This window comes from Haliotis rufescens, unplaced genomic scaffold (genome assembly GCF_023055435.1).
Source record: "Haliotis rufescens isolate VD_foot unplaced genomic scaffold, xgHalRufe1.0.p SCAF_15, whole genome shotgun sequence".
Taxonomy (NCBI): Eukaryota; Metazoa; Mollusca; class Gastropoda; order Lepetellida; family Haliotidae; genus Haliotis; species Haliotis rufescens.
In genome coordinates, this window is record NW_025963835.1 from 13769190 (window position 1) to 13790209 (window position 21020).

At 38.9% G+C, this 21020-nt stretch overlaps 1 protein-coding gene across 1 annotated transcript; it reads right to left on the reverse strand.

Annotated features, from left to right (window-relative positions):
* Positions 1–3256: 3256 nt before the first annotated feature.
* Positions 3257–20755, reverse strand: LOC124118073. Its single transcript, XM_046480126.2, has 21 exons — positions 20688–20755; positions 17682–17758; positions 17207–17398; positions 16251–16394; positions 15715–15729; positions 15189–15445; positions 14883–14969; positions 14337–14457; positions 13763–13980; positions 13389–13474; positions 11191–11254; positions 9626–9823; positions 8854–9101; positions 8123–8387; positions 7647–7802; positions 7089–7272; positions 6708–6895; positions 6177–6431; positions 5846–5960; positions 4879–5007; positions 3257–4211 (listed from the first exon to the last, which is right to left on the reverse strand). The coding sequence occupies exons 2-21, from the start codon at positions 17740–17742 to the stop codon at positions 4135–4137; spliced, it is 3060 nt and encodes a 1019-aa protein (XP_046336082.1). The 5' UTR covers positions 17743–17758; positions 20688–20755; the 3' UTR covers positions 3257–4134.
* Between the last annotated feature and the right edge of the window lie 265 nt (positions 20756–21020).

Sequence of the window (21020 nt, forward strand, 5' to 3'; positions counted from 1 at the left end):
GATTCCGAACAAATAACTGCAACTTGATAAATATTCAGTATCCTCCCATCCATCCAGTTGTGGTATGCATGTCTGGCATCAATTGGTTCATGTTCGAAATCTTTAAAAGTTGCTTCCTGAGCTGCTGTAACAACACGTGTGACCCACTTCAACTGGCATTCTCGCACTCGCCGATGTTGACATTGTTGATGTTGAGAATTCACAAGCAGGAATAAATACAGAAGCGTTGTTCCTGGTCATTTAGACACTTAAATCTTGAACACAGCGTTTTAGTATACATTGAGAAAAGCGAAGAAAATGAAGAAATGCTCATCCATATTCTCGTAGTATCGACTCGATCCGTGTCTATCACCGTGTTAAGGATTGACTTTCTCTTTGTATGAGAACCTTAATACCAGCTGTATCGCGGAATGAAGTAGTTCTTCAAAAGGAGAGGTGACATGAGCGTACGCATGTTCACAGTGACATCTTTTGTAGTTTGCTTACAACAAATATATTCAAGTTATATCAACATTAGATGTGAAAGATATGCCATAGAACTTCCTCAATAATCCAATTACAATGACAGCGCGTCGTAATACATTTACGTAAAGTAACGATAAAAGTGACGGGAGAGATTTCCGAATGGTACAGTCTAACTGTGTAAAATTACTGAATTTTTCGCCTAGGCAATTTACAAGAAGACGATATATGTTTAGTCATTTTACATATATATTTCAATGTATTATATTATGCTAACGAATTCCAAACATTCGTTGCTCTATTTCATCACCCAATGACTGAAAATGATAGTATTAAAAGAAAATGAAAGTCAATGTATATTCTTTTAAGCTTTGGGCTTCTAATCGTAGCATAATTAGTCTGTTGTGATGCTCTTTTGAACTTCTTAATAACTCCATTAAGCCACATCAATCCACGAATAGCGGAGATGAGGTATTAAATAATAGTTAACTTAGATTTTTCACAAAAACATATCATGATATTGCATGAACATCCTTACTTCTTAGAAAATTTACAGAACTAATTGACGGTTTGTTGTGTCTCTCAGAATACATTTCTGCCTGTGTAGTGCTGCATAAAACCAGTAAGGCCAGGAATGTACCTTTGCCAGCTGTAAATGGAAACAACAGCCAACCAGCAAAGCTAAGGACACAAACGCAAGGTCTGCCAGCCATCACAACTGTAGCAACAGTAATTATACATAGGCAACACTTTCCATGTAAATATTTTCTGTTGGTAGTTAATAATGAATACACTGGTTATAAATTCCAGTTACCTAAATGTAAGATACATGTACTAGCTCTACAAACTATTCTTCTGGTTTGTTAATTTTCTTTTTCAGATGCTCTCTTTTTAATTTCAAACATTCAATTTCTAAGTTTTTTTTGTTTGTTTAATGCTTACACGGAGGCTGATGCTGGCACTTGCAAGTTGTCCTCTATGACAGATGATACACGTGGGCCATGTCCTCAACTGTACCGGTCTGATCTTCCCCAGTGACCATAATGGGACTGTAACATGATTTGTAAAATATCCTCCAGAAAGGAATTAAGATTATTTCTGTATTGTGAGTCTCCTTTTTGTTAATTCATATACATATACTCATTTTAGCTTCTTTGGTCTGAACATGATCGTATATAATGTACTGAAACAATAACACTCCTGAATACTAAAACAATTATGCTTGTGAATAGTGAACCAATACTGCTTGTGGATACTGAAACAATAATACTCCTGAATACTAAAACAATTACGCTTGTGAATACTTAAACAATTACGCTTTTGAATACTGAAACAATAACACTCCTGAATACTAAAACAATTATGCTTGTGAATACTTAAACAATTACGCTTGTGAATACTGAAACAATAACACCCCTGAATACTGAAACAATGCTGCTTGTGAATCCTGAAACTGAATTGTTCGCAGGACATGCTGAATGTCCTGAAAGAAATTAATACAATTTGTGACCTGGCTGTTTCAGTGCGACCGTACCAAACGGCGGCGTGCATGGTTCAATTATTGCTCAATCAACAAAGTCTGCCTGTTCGTTGTGATAAAGCTGTGATACTGCTCACCACAGCGAAAGACAATATTCCCTGACCCCTTCACTGCTCATTCCTCATATCACTCCGTCCGAGAGGAAACTCCCAGCTTGAAAGATCATCACACAATTGCATGTCAATACATGCCTTCACCTACATGATTTTGGGGATTGGTCTGTGGCTTCTTCGAAAAGAAAAGAGCCGACTTCATTGTGCCAACCAAACCACTGACTTCTGTCTGGGCTGTCTCGTGCAACTGCCTCGACGTCGTGTTGAAAACCCCTCGGTGGAAGTGCTATGGTTTCCTTTCCCCATGCAGAGCTGCCTATTACAAATGGAACAAACTTTACATCTAGGAACAAAGTGTATAATAGATTTCAGACCCAATTATCAAATGACGTAGCTTCTCATGTAGAGTACAACAGCATTGCTTCGGGCCTCTATAAAGTGGTAGCCATTGTGGTATTTTACCGCAGCTTCGAGCACTAGTGTTCAGGCTTCTTTCCGAGGAAAGGGGGTTAACTGACAATAAAAGTCCAGTTTCCACCCTTTCCGAAATTGGCTGAAATTGCGGGGCTCGAACGCAGAGCCACCTGTGGCTATTGCGAGTTATGTCCCCTCTAGGTTCCTCCTACTGACCAACCAGATTCCACCTTTCATTCACTTCCATTTGCTTCCAACAAAATGGCGGCGCCGACTCAGGACGGTCTGGTGAATCTAATCGCAGAAAACTACCCCTGCCTCACAGACACGTAGTGCGTGTGGATTATAGCATAAAACTCAGGTGGTTGATCACTTATTTGTGAAAGAACTGCCTGGCCCCAATTTGAAGTAGAACTGAGTATTTGTGTTCTTTGTCTCTGCCCCACCTCGCCACTTCAATGCTAGGCGTGAGCATCGACATCTCGGACCTTTCGTTGGCAACAGATGTTCTACTGTACACATAAATTATCATTCAAATTTGGTTCATTTGTGTACGACACCTGCACTTGGTATGTACATGTAGTCAAACACGTCACGATAATACTGCTGAATAACTATGAAAGACTGTTTGACAAACACAACACGGTTAAATCAACCTTCAGCAAAATTTGAAATTTGTTTTAATTCAACCTTTCATAAGAAAATGTACAAAAACAGTATAACATTCTACATTAAACGTCTTGAAATAATCACAAAGATTCTCTGAGCGAAGTAGTTTTCAGTTTATTTAAATAAAGGTGCAGTTGTAAATGTATTTTATTTTAAGAACAAATTACCAACGTATAAAGCAGAATAATAAAAAATTGACAGAAAGCATATAACATCGATAATTAGCATTACATTTAAGAAACAAGGAATTCCATGGTGGATTTATGTGTTCATTTATATGACGCAGAATATTGTATTTGTTGTAAAAATTTATATAAGCAACAAACAACATTTCCAGAATCATTTGAACTTTCTACAAAAAGTAGAGTCCATTTTACGATTCCGACTATGTCATAAGCATGTGTTCATCATCAATATTGGATCGTGATTGACGAACCCAATCCTTATTACATTCCTGTTGTTGGAATTGTAAAACAGGCTCTGATTTCAGTGGAATTTCTCATGATTCTGGAAATGGGTTTTGCGCCTTTACTTATTGAACAATACATGTGATACGAACGATAGGAATCGTATAACATCGAAAATTGACATTGCATTTGAGGAAGTAGGAAGTAGGACGTCCGTGGTATATGTATTCAGTTAATATATCTCGGATATTTAACTTTTTGGCAAATAAATAAAGCGACACAATTATGTCAATAATCATAAGAAATCACTGCTAAATGCAGAGTCCATTTAACGATTGCGACTATATCAAAAGTATGTACCCATGATAGTGATTCATAAACGCTTGCTTATGATATGCACGTTGTCGGAAATTCCTTATGATTATGGAAATGTTTTGTCTCTTTTATTTATTAGTCAATAATCCCAGTGCATCTTCTAAATATGTTTATAATACTCTTCGCACACCTTTCACATGTAACACAGGCCTACAAGCATCCTACTAATCGAAACTCTCTCTTTCCAAAATAATAGATTTGAGGATGGTACTGCTCATCTATAGTGTGCAGGCAACACAGCTTTATGTTGTGGCCATCCGAGTTCTTTCCCCATTGCATTGTTCTTCTTCCCTGTAACAGAAAGGAATGACAGTATGCCGCCTTGACGGATCAGAATTCCGTGGGTAATTTTTAGACAGTCTCATCAAGGCAGGGTTGTTTCAGATCGTTAGGCCTTAGAGTTACAGAGGCAATGTGGTAGGAACGACTCGATCACATGAGCGCACTTGAAGGTACAGTTCATGTCAACTAATACACCGAAGACCTGAGGAGAGTTAACACATAGAGAATCTATGATTGTCTACTGATATAATCTATATATAGAGTCCTACCATGTTAAGAGACAAGAGGATGAATTTCTATTTATCATTTGAAGGTTTTCCAATTGTAAACAGTTATAACCACTTAAGAAGTACAGCTAACCAGCTTCAATGTTAGTGAGATCGGTTAATTGTGATGTCATGTTAACTGCTGAGGTGGTCAGGTTCTAATCATGTGATATCTCCCACGAAAGCTAGTTTTATGGTGACAAGTGTTTTCCCCTGTTTGTTGCAAGGAGGGACTACAATGTTAAAGCGTAATTATAATAGAATTGAAAATGAAAGTGGATTTAACGCGGCTTTGAACAGTAGTCCACGGCATGTTATTTATCGTGAGACGAAAGACAAAGGTGAATTTGTTTTTCCTTCGTCTAATATCATAAGAGCTGTTCCATTGTGTCGTATAGTCGTTGACTGACCCATTCTATTACTCCGTTTGCATGCACAGAATGACGCCACAACGACGATGATGAAGAGAACGACTGCCCCGGCAGAAGCAGCTACAGATATGAGAAGAAGCTGTCCAGTCTCAATCTTGCATCTCGACTCTGAAGCACATTATAACACTTGTTTATGAATATAGTAAGTATGTATTGATTTCCACTACATTTCAGCATCATCGAATGTTCACCAGACTAGCCAGTGCTTGAAGGTATGAGCAAAGATTCGCCCGTTGGGGTACGATGACTGTCACACAACCAACAATGTCACATTATACACACACATGCCTTCGGCTTTTACCACATAGGCCAATGGGGACTTTGTGTTTCCTCAGAAATCCCCGTGGAATGTTTTAACAAATCATAGCAATGTAGATGACACAGACACGAAAAGGTAACGCCCTAACCATAATTGATAACATTTCACAACCCATGCACTTTCAACCAAGTTATTAAATAATAGTTATTAAATTATTGTTCGGGGCTACAACAAACAAGGTCTTTGTAACGATTTCAAAAGGTTTAATGGTAGACAGGGGGGGGGGGGGGGGGGGGTACATTTCCCAATTTAATGCACCAGTATCAAGAGCTGTATCTGATGCAATTCCCTAGCTACTAGGGGTGACATTTTCGTGTTTGTCTCGTGAACAACCGATTTGCCTTTCTGTGTGTTTTTGACGAGTGACACTGATGAGGGCACAATATGCCAACCTTTTTATGGACACCTGCTATCATTGATATTTGATAGTGATACATAAACACATGCTTGTGACATAGAGATTTCTTATGATTATGGAAAGGGTTTTGACATTTTTATTACTATTATTCTGGATAGGATTATATCGTTTTTATTTTAAAGGATATGCACGGTTTCAAAGGAATCAGGACATCGACCTTAAATGCCCACAGTTTACATTTCATGTACAAAGTACAAACAGTACTTCACCTGTTCCTGTTTTCCATGTTCCCTTGTTGTCGGACACGTCACACATCAGACAGTTGTTTCCAGATTGTTTCGCCCCATGAGGTACACACGTCCCTCTGTCTAGGCAGTGTGGACCCTGGTGTAGAATAACAAGCTTCCTGAGTCCCCAGTACACTCAGCTCCAGATGTAACTAAATCAGTTATGCTCGAGGTTGACTGTAGTTTAAGACAAGCAAATTGTAGACGTAGTTTAAGGTATTCATTGTCGTGAATTGGAATATAAGGTTAATTGAGTTTTGTCTTTGCTATAAATTTCAAATAAGAACAATCCAAGTACTACATATGAATATACCTTCACTGTCCACTTGAACTTTGTTTCGCGGTCACCATCAACTCGGATACATGTACTGTTAAATACAATCAGACCCACACTGTCACTATAGTTTCCGGGACTGTTGGCAATCGATATCCGGTAGGCACGCACATACTCGACATCCTCACTTCCGGTGTTGTCATTGGTCTCTATTTTGCACTGCGCATGGCCGATGTTGACCACGGTTGCCGTGTATATTTTTGATACTACATTTTCTTGTTCTGATTTTCTAACCTGAAAGCCGATATTGTGGTATTATCATGCATGCATTATATAAAATGTAGGTTTTGTTTGCTTACGATTTATACAAACAGAGTCACAGAATTAAAAAAATACTTCCCAAGCACATTAACCATATTCTTGCTGCGAAATATGTTTGTTACCAATCACCACTCTCGAAACATGACTTAAATGATAAGTACAGACGCATTTATTTTAAGATGAGGGTCTATTGTAACGCTTGGAGTATCTTCAAAAGATGGTAAACTTAACGAATTAGAACATGTTTACCCTGATCTCTTCAACCAAACATGTTGATACACCATCGACAAACGTCTCGCCTTTCACGGAAACAACGTCACATGCCTCACGTGACATGTCGCATGTGTCAACCGTTTCCATTTCAGATAGTCGAGGGGGAGCTGTGAGGTCAACAGAACAGTCAGAGCCGCCATGGTTGCTTTGGCACACGCAATCACCTGTTAAAATTGTAGGGGAGGTAATTAAAAAGAGGCTAAGATGCTTTCAAACCTATATTTCAGGAATATGAAACTATCGGGAGAGATTTCTGATAACCTTTTGGCGTATTATTTAATTTCGTAAACATCCGGGCATCAAATACTAAAACGACTGCAAATCTGAAAACAGGTCGTGTTTATCTGGGAATCTTACCATTTGTACATGTTCCTTTCCCGCTGCAGTCGTTCAGACAAGCCTCGGCCAAAACAACGTCATAGACCGACATGTTCCTCGTCTCATTCTTAACCCTGAGTTCCGGGTCAACCAACACCTCATGCAGACACTTGTCTCTCACCGCGTCGATGGAGAAACGAAAAAAGTCTGTGGTGCCTGTCAACTTCGAAAGAAATCCGAACATGATATCACTGTTTATCTGTTCTCACATGATGCGTAATGAATCTTTATTCTCAGATGGTATATATTGAAGAAAAGTGTTTATATCCACACAAATGTTGAGATGCTGATTGAATGAAACCCCAATTTTTTCTGAAAGGAATTTAAAGATGAAAGCACTATTTGAATGTGCACTTCTATGACCAATACGTGAATGTCAACTTCAATATGCAATACATGAATGTGCCTTTCTATGTGCAATGCCTCAATGTCTACTTCTCTGTGCAATGCATGAATGTCTACTTCTCTGTGCAATGCATAAATGTCTTCTTCTGGGTTCAATACATGAATGTCTACTTCAATATGTATGTGCAATACCTGAATGTCTAGGATACAGTTTTCTATGCTGCCGCTTATGCCAACGCCCGATACGTTTTTGCACGCTTGTACTGATCGCGATTCCTGGAATATGTTCTCACAGAATGTCCTTGCCTTGACCTCTGTCCATCCGCCTGACCACACCTTCACAGCTTGCTGCGCAAAACACATACAATGTAGTCGCAAGATTTGGTATAACAATCTAAAAATCCTTTAGCATATTTCTTTTACATGATTGGTATTTATCATGTTTACCAGCAAAATGAATATCAAATTAGAAAAAACATAAAGTAGTCAGACGCTTTGTTGAGTCAAAATATACTCACTGAGTAAAAGCATAAAGTTCAGCGCTTCAAACGTAGGCACAGAAAATAACATGATAATTATTATGATTAGTATGGGTTCTTTTCCGTTCATTACCGTTATGACAACATCAAAAATAAAACAAATACTTGTTTAAAAATGTAATTTCTTACCCGACGTAATCTCCTTGGTGATTCCGACTGAACACCTGCAGCTCTTCTCCGTCGTCTCTCAGTTATTGTGCATGACGTCGGGAACACGTCTTTGAAGCCCGGAAGGGTGTCACACACCTTATGAATGGCTGCAGTGCAATTTACTGCCTCCGTGAGTGTACCGGGTTGAGGACCCGGGGAACAGGAACAATAAAAGTTTGTCCGTGGCCACGCTGGCAGTGATGCATGGGCGTCCGGATCAAACAGGTTGCTTCCATTATCAACCCTACAACACACGAAGTACATAAACGTTGCAATAAATCTGATCCCGACTGCCAGAATTCATCCGGAGAAATTATAATTCTGCGTTCATGCTATCACTTTTCAAAAATATTAAATGTGTATTATTGTATGTATACAACGTAATATGAATCGGTTTCATGTGGATTACGGGGTAGATTAATTCGATGTACAATTGGCTTGTGCGGAAAACTGATTTTTGAGGAACGTCTGGCTACAATATAATAGAACATTAATTGATATCGTGTGAATAACGGGGAATTACGTGTAGATTACTATGCTTGTAAGGAGAACCTATAAATGATACCTGAATTAATTAAGGAGTATCTAGTGGCTACAATGTGTGACATGATTGATTGTGCCTCATCGTCTGCTCCAGATTCAGAGTATTGCGAGTATTGCTGACTGCGGCGTAACACAACATTCACAGGCAAGATCGAAAAAAGGCTCACTTCCATGAGTTCGAGAATGTTGTGAGAAGATTCTGCCAGACGCTGTATGTAGTTTCACAGTCACCCGTAGCCGTGACGTCTGTGGAGTAGGTGCCGTCCCTCAGGAAAAAGTCGTCGCTGCAGTTTCCTGATAGTGTCCCACAGAGACCACGGGTGTTATTTACGTCTTGGATTGACGGGTAGATGTAAACGTTCAGGTAGATGTCATAGACATTAACAGTCACTCTTCCTCCAGTTGGCAGATACACCTATGGAAGAGTGTACACATGGCAGCATCACTATTTCATAGTGATTCGTACACACGTGCTCACCACATGCTTAAAACTTTGCAATTAACCATTCACCTCTCCTCCACCATAAGTGCTTTATGTAACCTGGTGTGTAACATTGCGCTATGAAGTTGACCACATTCAACAACAGTCCTACATCCCATTTATACATGTACTAATACACAGCCAATCTATTTTGATTTCTGTTCCATGGTGCAGTACTTTACCAGGGGAACTATATATTTTATTTTATTTATTGATTAAATATTAAGGTATTGAATATTTCCGTGAGTTTCATCGAGATGTTTGAAAGAGGCCGTAACAAGTTTTAACAGAAACGAATTTAACATGATGAACCGTTACCCTGACATGACATACGTAGATCCATTTTGCAATGAGGAAATATATTTAATTTAGCAATGGTCATCGACTGAATATACGTGACATCACGTGAAACAAAGGAAATAGTATACCAACAAACGTAACAAAATATCAAAAATTACCTCATAACTTGTGTCCATTTTCTTGACCTGAAGTACATCTCCACTGTCTTCACACAGTGTGTATTCTATTGTCCAGATACTGGACTGTCCCGCGCACCTGTTGAACTCAAACACCGTCCTGCCAGCTCGTATAGCAACTCCACAGTTACACCACGCGTTGTACGTACCCCAACCACAGTCCGCTGTCTGTATTTGAACCTGTAGTGATAACGTCATTAAAATAATTAATACATAATTATGTCAAATACGGTTTCATAGATGGGTATTATGCTATAGAAGCGAGAAAACCCTTTCCGAAATATCTGCTAAAAGCATTTCCAATGTAAGAGTATTGATAATTCTATGTACCATATGCCTTTCAATCAGGCAATTTTTTTCTATGTGCGATGGAGCCAACGTTGGGGCGTTGAAGTTATAAGAAATGGGGTTTAACGTCGCGTCCACGTTTTTTGCATTTATATATAGCGACGTGCAGGCACGTGTGTTTGTGTGTGTGTGTGTGTGTGGCTGCTTGTACTGGTCCGGACTAATGATATTAAAGTACTAGCCCACTGAGATACCATGCTGCTGTTTAACATGAATACCCCACTCATACACAGTATACTGACTCCGAGTCGACCAGTCTTTGTTTTTTTCCCTTAATGCTGAGCGCATTACAGAAGACAGGGAAACAACAAGAACCATCTTTTAACTTCTTTTGGTATGACGCGGCTGGGGATCGAACGCCCGACCTTCTGCTCTCCGGGCGGACGCTCTACCAAGAGACCACGGAGGCGGTCGTAGGGGCAGTCATATCACAGAGGGTGTAATGACCAGATCCGTATTACATCGTACGCCCTCTGCCAGGATGAGATGGTTTTCCATATCAGCCCGGATGGTAAGAAATTGATGTTACGGCCCTCAGTGCCTCGTCTGCTCGTCTGTTCGGCTAGCGTTCCCATGACAAATACTTCCAAGCAAGGTGAGAATGTATTGCATCCTCTTGCAAATAGATACATTTTACAATTTGATATTATGGTATATAAAGATTATCATATGGCAGTTTTCAGATCATACCATAGCTCAACCCGAGTCCCCCATTGCTTGGGTTGATATGGTGTACATCAAACCTACGAATCCATATCTCTTATGCAAATCAAAGTTGTGTAATAATAATCTTTATTTGTTGCAGCATGAATTCTATGTTCCTAATTCCAATCGCAGTGCCATGAAAATGTCTGAGATCAGCAGGTACAACAATGAAGTGCAATTTCATTGATGCATGACGTAAACGTTTAAAAATAGAAAGACATGGGAGCCACGTAGACCTGCATCTTGTTATGGAGGATCTGCTAATACAATCAGCACGTCAGTGGCATATATCAAAATGTATTTACCAATTACTGTGCGGTGGCGCAATGGTTACACTTTTAATATTTGTTCTGATCTTAGACATTATATTATATTATAAATCTGACACAGCAAAGTTAGAGGCATGTCTTCCCTTGACATGTGGTAGAGATAACAGCAAATCAAACACAATATCTTCGATAGATTTGTCATGATTATTAAGTACTTATACATACCTCAATTGGAAAGGTTGTGTGGTTATACATAGTGAAGACACCTTCATATTGATGTTCGTATCGCCTGAAAGGTAAGAAAAAACGCGATGTCAGTCGATGCTTGAAAACAATTAGCTTAATGTTAAATTGCAAATCAATATATCATGTTCCATCACCGTTAGCTCAATACCTCCCTGACAGCATATGTATCTTTGTTTGACAAAGGAGTCCTGAATATTTGTGGTGATAGGTCGAGAGTTCCATGGGTAATGAGTAAGATCTGTGATTTGTCAGCACCCCACACACTTGCCCGAGGGTTTTACCAAAAAGGGAAGACATTCATACATAGTGATAGATATATATATACTTTTATTCTTCCATAGGAGAGTTACAAGGTATAATATTAAAGATAATTACATGACAATAATTACATTGTCAGAGAATACCACCACATACCACTGTGGTAACGGATTTTCTTAGTAAGTTCCGTCCATATATTGAAAACGGTAGAGTCCTCGAATTACACTTCGCGAGTAAGAGCGACAGGTATCTGGATCAGTATCCAAAGGTGGCTTACAGGACAACAAACAAGCTACAAGATCATAGTCTGATTTGCTGTGGAGTTCAACGCTGATGTCAACGGGACCTATACACACAATGCCACACCATAAGTTATCTCTTATTGTTTCCTTACTCACACAGTGGCACAGTACGTGAGTCAGTAAGTCATGGTAGTTAATACCACAATGTGTACAGGTACCATGTAATTTCCCCGGTCTCAACATCGCACACATGTGGACAACAAAACAGGCAGCTGCCTTTAGCTCAGGCTAGTCTCTAGCTATCCTCCACGCCACGTGTGGGGTCACATCCGGATGAATACTCTTAAAGTGCACAGTGTCAGGGTCTGATGAAAGTCTTTCCCGCCATGCTCGTACTTCAAAAGTATGCACGGCTTCTTTGACTGTTCTTTCCCATATATTCCGTTCCAGGAATGTACCGGAACTAAGAAATGCCTCCAGATGACAGTACAGTGAGTACTTGTGGAGGATGCGACATATGTCTGGGACAAAGCCCATACTTGTGGATGAACACTTATGCATATACATGAAGATACGAGTCATAAAAACCTTCTTAGAAAGCAGATGATTAGAACAGTTACAGAGGTGGCCAAGAAAGAGTAGCTTCCTGATGTTGATAAATGATTCTATGGGGAGCCAGCCGAGAAGAGCATTAACTATGTCAGACCTAGTATGACGTGGAAGTCCCTGTGCCATTTTGAGAATGGACCTCTGTGCTCTTTCTAAAGCCAGAATTTCTGCCTTCGAAATCATCGACCAGAGTTCACACCCAAACATAGCCTTTGGAATACAAACTGCCTTAATAAGTTTTGAGCTTGTCATGGGGTTTAGAACGCGTTCATGCAGTCCCGATTTGACGAGTGCCATGGCTGATGCTTTCATCTTCGAGCAGCTCTCAAGAGTTCTCTCCCATGAGTTAAATTCAGAGTTCAATATAATACTAACGTGCTTAAGCTTATTTGTCACTTGGATATCACGTCCATAGAGTACGACACTAGAAGCAACTGCTTTTCTGTCACTATATCTGACAATATGGCTCTTGGAAGGAGAGAAGGTAAACCGCCAGTCTGAACTATATCTTTCACAGATGGTCACCATCTTCTGCAGATTTGCTGATACTGGACTAACAATTGCTATATCGTCCGCTTGAGTGGGTGCCATTACATGGATATCCAGAATCACTGCACCAAGATTGCTGGTGGACAGTTTCTGTAACAGTTCATCTATGTATAGCAGGTAGAGTTTTGCCGACAGGACGCTTCCTTGCCGAACAGTCGGCAAAACTCTACCTGCTATACATAGATGAACGGCGGTTTAAATGCCTCAGTCACGTACAAATTGAACAGAGATGCAGTACCTTCTGCCAGGATCATTCTGATATCCTTTTGTAAATATTGTATATATGTCGTAAATTCCTACTGCAAAATGACATTTATTTTTGAGTGACTAGATTTGACAAGCCGATACAAATGTTAATTTATAATAAATATATGTAATTTTTCCTTGAAGTCGATTTTGGGCAGTCAGACAGTATTTTAATCAAACGTATACACTTAATTGTTTTTTGTTCATGACTAAACTATTGACATTATACAGCGAAATATAAATAGTAAGTTATGAAGCATCAGAAAGATTTACCTTCCATCAAATGTCAGCATGTGTGGGTCATTGGTAGCAGAACACCACTTATTCTCAATCGGCTTCGTATTCTTTATCAGCTGAACCTGATACATGCATGCAGTTTAAACAAACCAGATGTACAGAATGTAAATAAAGAATATAGTTACGCATTCTTTAGACAGTGGAGCTCCAATGTCCTCTGTACCATACTTGTTAAATATAGGTTTCGACATTTGTCTTTTCTTTATGTTTGTATTTTGTTGCTTGCTAGTTCTTCATCTTTGCAAATGTTCATATATGACAGTGGAGCTTACATCGCGTACAACACACGTGCGTAGATCATAGCATTGTATCACCATTCTATGTCAAAAGGGAAAAAATCACAGTTTTACCGTTATGACGCCGATAGTATAGTTGGCCCAAAACTTGTTGTCAAATGAATTGTCAGGGGTCGCCAGCTTCAGTTTTAATGTGTTACTTGACGATCCTGTGTCCTGAGAAACTTGACCAAATACCGTGATCGTGGCAGCTTTACTCCAATTCGAAGCCAAAATAACTGTTCCACAAGATGAACTTGCCAATTTAGCCCCTGCACAATTCGCCGTGGTCTCTGTAATAAGTATACTAATAAGTGTTACCTAAATGCCACATAACCTCACCACCACTGGTACCCAACGTTGCCATTGAGAATGATATTCGCAAGCATGACATTTGGAATGATAGTACAGGGATGATGAACTTGACCTAGTGTGACAGGACACCTCAAATGGATATTGGACAATTTATCCGAAACATGTTTGTCAGATCCGATGTCATTTTTCTGTGACTTCTTTCATAGTACAGTAAAAATATGGCACAGATACTTTCATGTAAAGTCTTACATATATGATAATAGGCAAGACAAGACATACAGTTCTAACGTTAAAACCAAGGCAGGGGTACTTTATGCATCTTATATGTACGTACCAAGGTGAACTGATTCTATGTTTAGCTCACAGTCGAAATTCCCACATCCAAATGGTGCCGTCAGCTGGAGGGATATGTCGGCGAACTCTCCTTCTGACAGCTGAAGAGTTTTCTTAGAAATCTGCAGGCGACAGTACACCAAAACTAAGTGTCAATGAACTTACATTTTGGAAAACGAGTTGTAGCTTGGGCTCACAATTTAGCAAAAACACAGAATAAAGCCAAATACTTAAATATGTCGAATATCTCGTTACGACCTTTACGAATTTGAATTTAGACAAAAGACGCTGACGAAGAAACTAAATTGTCAGTACAGAATATAAATGAAAACAATATTTTAAAGATAAAGTCATTCATTAATTATTGGTATGCGTGAATGTCGAGAAGAACAAAGGTCGTACACGTCGACCTATTTTCGTTTATATCGCATCGAACTACAGTCTGGCGCAGATGCAGTCAGGGGGAAAACGTAATAATTCACACATTAAGACAACTATAAGAAAGCAGGATTTTGTTTTTAAAATAGTTCTAACGTAAAAGATTTACCTTTATCCCAATAAACTTCGCGTCTGACAAGACAGGAACACTGGCTGCCGTGTCTTCTCTGACGCTAGCTCTGACTGAACACCGCAGCTGTTGTGAAAAGGCAAGAGTGGATTGATTAGGTCAAAATGTAAAAAAAACATATGTGTACGTAATTCCCATAAGCTGCCCAAATCGGCTCAACATGAAGTGGGGTTATACCAAAATCATTACAGTTCAGCCTCTTCACCATCAGTTCCGTTACCAATTGAAGACCCTCGCAACAAAAGTTAGTTTGAAATCCTTCAATGACGACTATCAAATATGTACCTCGAATCCAACTTGTTTTATGTTCACACTGGACAGTTTAGCCTCTGTCAGAGTATGTTTGTCTATAACACTTCCATTGTCCCACGTCATAGCATCTTCAGTGAGGACAAGTTCGCCGTTAACGACCCAGTTGGTAGCGTAGAAGACGTCATCATCGTGTTTGCTGAACTCACATCGGAACTCCAGCTTGCTTTCATTCGTATAATTGTGGAGTTGGATAGTGACAGTAGGTTTCAGAGGAAATGTTGGAGCTGTAGCTGGAGTTGGAGCTCAGAGTATATAATATACGAATATGTTTGTTATTGTATTACATTGTATTGTTTATATTGCAATTATCTTCTCTAACCCTCTAGTTGTGCCTGTACAGTTCAGTTTTATTTAAATATCTCATTTGTAATTTTCTCGTTTTCTCCATTTCTCTGTCCTCTCTATGAAGAAATGAGTTTAATATCTCACCTTTCTCTCAACACAGTACATGGTCAAAAACGTATTTTGAAAACTATGAATTCCAAACGGCGTTACTTACGGGTGGCTGGTTTACCTGCAAACAATATAAAAATATATAAATAAACCTACCCTAGCCTATAAAGTCTAAACTTAAAGCTTGAAGGTTACTGGTTCTATGCTTATAAAAAATTTCTTCGAGAACATACCTGAATTGGAAACTGAGCACTAATGCATGATAAATAGCAACTAAATACATCAGACATAGGATAGACTGCATTGTTCATGTCTTACGGATAGGAAAAGGGCGGACTTTCGTTAAAAAACAGGTATAATGGCCCAACCTTTTGATATAATGGGGGGGGGGGGGGGGGGGGTTACTGGGTATTTATATCCCTTTCTTTAAATTTAAACGGACCTTGCAACAGTGTAGTTTGGTGTCAGACAATTTCTTTTTGGGGGTTAACAGTCTGAAGAATAAGTATATTTTTCAAGCTTTAATTACATGTATCTGACGGCGGTTTAATACAATATAATAACAATGTGTAACGACCTGAATTACTTAAAATTTGACAAATAACTGTCTATTCATAGAGATTTAAGAGAGTATAATCTTACCAAAGCAATATGCACTCGAGGATATTGTTTTCTTCAAATTAAATATCTCCTTCGTGCCGCACATTTTAGTTTTTATGTTCATCTGCGAGATACAGATGTCGCTGTGACTTTGAAGGCACATTAAAGAGTTGTCACCGTTTTTTTCTGAAATACAAAAATTATGCGGGTTCACACATGTATCAAAATCACTGAAAACAATATTGTGTCACAAATTTAGTATTACAATTCCTTTTCTAGAATCTTCATAATATAATCACGATTTACTCTATGTATCTCTTTGGTAAAATGAATGTCAGATATGAACACTGTTGAATGTTTCATTTAGGTCATCAAAAAGGTTGCATTTAAAAATTCGTTTTAGAAACCTATAAATGAATTGGTCGGCTCTTGTGAAAAAGCAATTAGCAGTTTAGAAATTCTACTCCTGTTACAACTTGCTTTCATACACCAAGTTAATGAGTATAAAAGCGACAACACCCTTCCAAGGCCAGCACCAGCAAATAATTGCGATAAGAGGTGTTCGCGTAAAGGTGAGAGTAGCAAACACATGAAAGGCCAAGTCAGTTATGGTACAAGTCAAACAAGGGAATTGCACCAGACATAATTCTAGTCACATAAATGCATCAAATTTGTAAATGTCCTTCATTTATCTACCGTACAATGTTTTTAAAGATTTACTAAGGCCCCGAATGTTGTGACCATGATAAAACAACTTTTGAGCAAAACTTGTATGACGCTTTTCGAAGTCTTCGTCAAAAGAGCATACTTGATTGTACCTCAAAAGTTTTCAAATGTAGACACCAAAGGTTGGACCTGATGGAATATTGTTCGAACGTTGACTATTGGAAATTTGAAATCATCCCCCCTTGTCAAACATACTTTGCCATTTCCTGAAAAGGAATTGATTTACATCATACTTTAAACATCAAAAAGTCAAAGACTGACAAAATACTAACGTTTTCTCCATATAGGGTAACGAGTACCGCAGTGCTGGAAACCTGGTGCTGAGCCTAGGAATACTTTCCCTCCGGCGTCATACCACCCCTCTGTGAGCAGTCTGTCGTTGAGGGCTCTCTCTCCTGTTGCTAGGACGTATTCACGGTCTCGCTTCTCAAGACCAGGAACTTCCATGGGATTTAAGCAGGGATCTGGAACAAGGCATCTAGACTGAATCATTGTTATCTTTATGTATCCACAATATTCAAGTATCCCATGACCTGTTTGTTTTCAGCAATTTCTCCGAAACCATTTCACTGATGAAAAGATCTTTGGATGAGTGTATAATGGACAACTGTGATTTTCAAAAAGTCCGCCCTGACAGCCATATTGTTATTCCAATTAAAATATATTTGTTAATCATTATCTGATTATCAACATGGTATTGACAGATTGAAAACAAACATATATAAAACGTATGTAAATGGAGGTTACCTGCCCAGGATCCGACGATCCCGCACAAATACAGTAACACAAACACGTTTTGAGTCGCCATGCCTCTGTCTTCACTTCTTCAACAACAAAAATGTATTTGTTCAAACGATTGGATACACTTTGACCGGATTATGACAACAGAACTGAATATTACAAAGCCTGGTGTGAACTGATAAGTATGCGTATGGTTTGCAAGTGAATTGATCGTCTCGTGAATCCAATATGGGTAACTTTGAAAAAAATGTATAAGTAGACACTGACTTACTAAACAACGCAACACATCGAATAGTATTTTTAAAAATGTAATATAAGATGATACGAAAGATTGAGTGCGTTAGTAGGGTTATTTACGCCTCTATTAACAGTATTCCAGTTATATCACGGCGTGTCAGTTTTGTGTGGGAGGAAAGCTTCATGATGCATTTCTCAGACGTTACCATTTCGAGTTCGGGTATGGTGCTTACAAACCTAGAAACATAATCGGGTTCGAAAGGTATCCGAAACCACAATCATAAGTTTCTGATTTGCCCAAGGGCCACAACTCTGCACAGCAAATTGTTGTGCCTAAGACGACTGGGCCACCTGTACCCCCTGCTATGCTAGAATATACTTTTGTTTGTCAGCAGGCTGATCAAATATGCTGTTCCTTCACTGAAGGTCGAAGACACAGTCTACACGAACGTGTAGCGCGTAATAGCATGGTGTATGGAAACTTGTAAACCCATGGCCGAACATCGGGAACGTTCCATTCGTAAAATGTAGTTAACCACGTTAATGACACGTGTAATGAATGTATGATTACAACTGTACACGTTACAGCGAAATAGATCTACATTGTGACCGCCATAGGACTCTCCGTATGGTAACTCGAATTCCGAACAGGGTCAATTGTGCCGTGACAAGCCAGTGACGTCACAACAAGTATCATGGCGCCATGATATCCGCACGACTTGTCACACCCCGGCGCAGAGATGACTCAGACGACTTTGCATATCATGTGATCGGAACCTTTGATCAGATCTTGTTTGTAAACAAACGCGCCTGTTCTGAAATCCGAGCTGACTGACCTAATCAAAGCTTGGTTGTATACAGGTTGTGTGTATAATGATAATAAATATGCTACTGTCACAACACCCGTAAGGAATATGTCAATAAGCCTTTGCATATTAATGTGACCATATGGCTAGGTCTCAATTGAGCTTCGATGTCTCCTTGTAGAACCGCATAACTACGGTAAATAAATGATTAATGCTGAAATGCAAAACAAAACTGTTATCTAGATACATTTCCTAGGACCCCAGAGACATGTTACAAAGTATTTGTCTGGTTGTTTGTTTTGAACTAATGGATGTCTGCACCAGTAAACTTCAGATGTCAATTACTTTCATTTTTGACAAAATAGCCTGAACCTCTGAAGATACGTAATGTCACCACGTGTAACACATGCTACATGGATCAAGGAATGAAGTTCCTTTAGTTTCTCATGTGGGAAAGTGGTGTACAAAGTTGGAAATTCGAATGTTCTTTTCTGAGATTGTACAATGTCAAGGAAATGCTTTGGGTTTCGACGAACCCACATGGTATTAATTCCACTTGGACCGAATACTTTCTGTGAGAATAAAGAAATCCTTCCTCAGTTATATCAACGATCATGGTTAATCGTTGAAACAGGGATTTCGAGGAATATTTGCTGGACCCAGCACTATATCTCTTTAAACAGATTGTTTAGAGCTTTGGAATCCAGTACAAAAGAGGAATGGACATGTCTAAAGGTTTAAGAATCAACCTGATGGTACTGATTCATAGTTTTGGTAGATTTCTTCCTCACTTAACACACTGGCCTTATATGTGGCATTATTTCACACGTCACTTGTACCAAGTGCTTGATATAGTTCTTAGTATCTACATCGCATTCATTGTTATAAGGAATGTGTATATCCATGGAACTATCTCCCTTGTTCATCATACCAACTTCTAAATGCCACTGAATGAAGTTACACTACTGACCAGACCGTCACTACTGAATTGGGTAATCAACAGACAATTGATAGTGCCAATACCCACCCGACACAAATTGCCCTGTTAATCTCTAATCCACAATGAGATGACATTAAGTTGATCTCGCAAGTGGTTTGTTGTTTAACGCCGCACTCAGCAATATTCCAGCTGTATGACGTCGGTTTTTTAATGAGAGGTTGTTCGCGTAACAAGTAAATATACATCAGAAGTGTGTTGATGAAACTAGCGATGATAAAACTAACTTAATGTATACTTTGGATTAGATTGAGATAAAGATTTTAAAGCTCATTACTACCATTTTAGTTATTTGTTGTGTCTCATATCAATGTACACGTGTGTGACAATGCATACAGAAGAGGTAGATGATTCAAAAACAGCACGCAAGTAGTATTTGGTTAACTAGAAAATAAAGTGTTGACTTCTTCCATGTCCCTTCATTTTCTACTAATCAGGGTTTCATTGTAGTTTTGTTAGCTAAAAAACTAAAAAAACATAATCAGGGGGTGTCTGGAAGAAGGAACTTGTAGTCCTGAACTCCCCTTAATTCTGCCACAGACACATTTTATGAAATTGAAAGGCTACACTATCTCTCTGGCAATACTCATTGTGTATTTTAAGATTTACGGGTGTTCTTGAGTTTAACAAGCGTTAGACTGATATTTCATTGTTAGTACCTCTCACATCGAATACTCAAAAATACTCTTACCGGTAATGTAAATACAAAACGTCATCTTTATTTTTTCTGCAGCCCTGTATTTCTACCTGTTACCAAACAACCGTGAAACAGGCATGAAGTCTGTCTGGTTTGCTATGACAACATGAAACAAAACCTGTCGTCACACATCTGATTCCATGACAACTGTACGCATTGTTAAAAGAAAGCCGAGAGCAAACATGTGGAGCGAAGTTATTCTAGTAAATAACAGTTCCAAATGATGTCCAAATGTTTGTATAGTTGGAAATAGTTGTACTCTCCATATATCTTACCTGGTAAGAGATTCCTGCAGGCCCCGCACCACATCTGAAACCTACACTGATGTCCCACCTTATATACAAGATGGACAGTGGAACTACGTCATAAATAAATACACCAATCAACGAAAGGGGAATTCCCGAGGCTGGTTCAGACACGTGGCATATTTAGATCCTATATAAAAGGCTGAGAGACGTTTGTAAGGAAGTCATATTAATGAGTTGTGTGGCTTCACTCTTGAGGGTACTTGGGCACAAATGTTATGTAATCTACTAAGTTATTACATGAAAACTGTATGCTTACATCTGTACGAATGGGGAAAAAATATTATGTCTTTTTTGTTTATT

Excerpts from the sequence above, each read along its gene's own strand:
- LOC124118073 (XM_046480126.2), bottom strand. The coding sequence starts at position 17,742 with ATGGCGACTCAAAACGTGTTTGTGTTACTGTATTTGTGCGGGATCGTC. Across the intron at positions 13,475-13,762 it reads ATACTATCGGCGTCATAACG|GTTCAGCTGATAAAGAATAC; the intron begins GTAAAACTGTGA and ends TGCATGTATCAG. Across the intron at positions 4,212-4,878 it reads CAAACGGAGTAATAGAATGG|GGAAGAAGAACAATGCAATG; the intron begins GTCAGTCAACGA and ends TTTCTGTTACAG.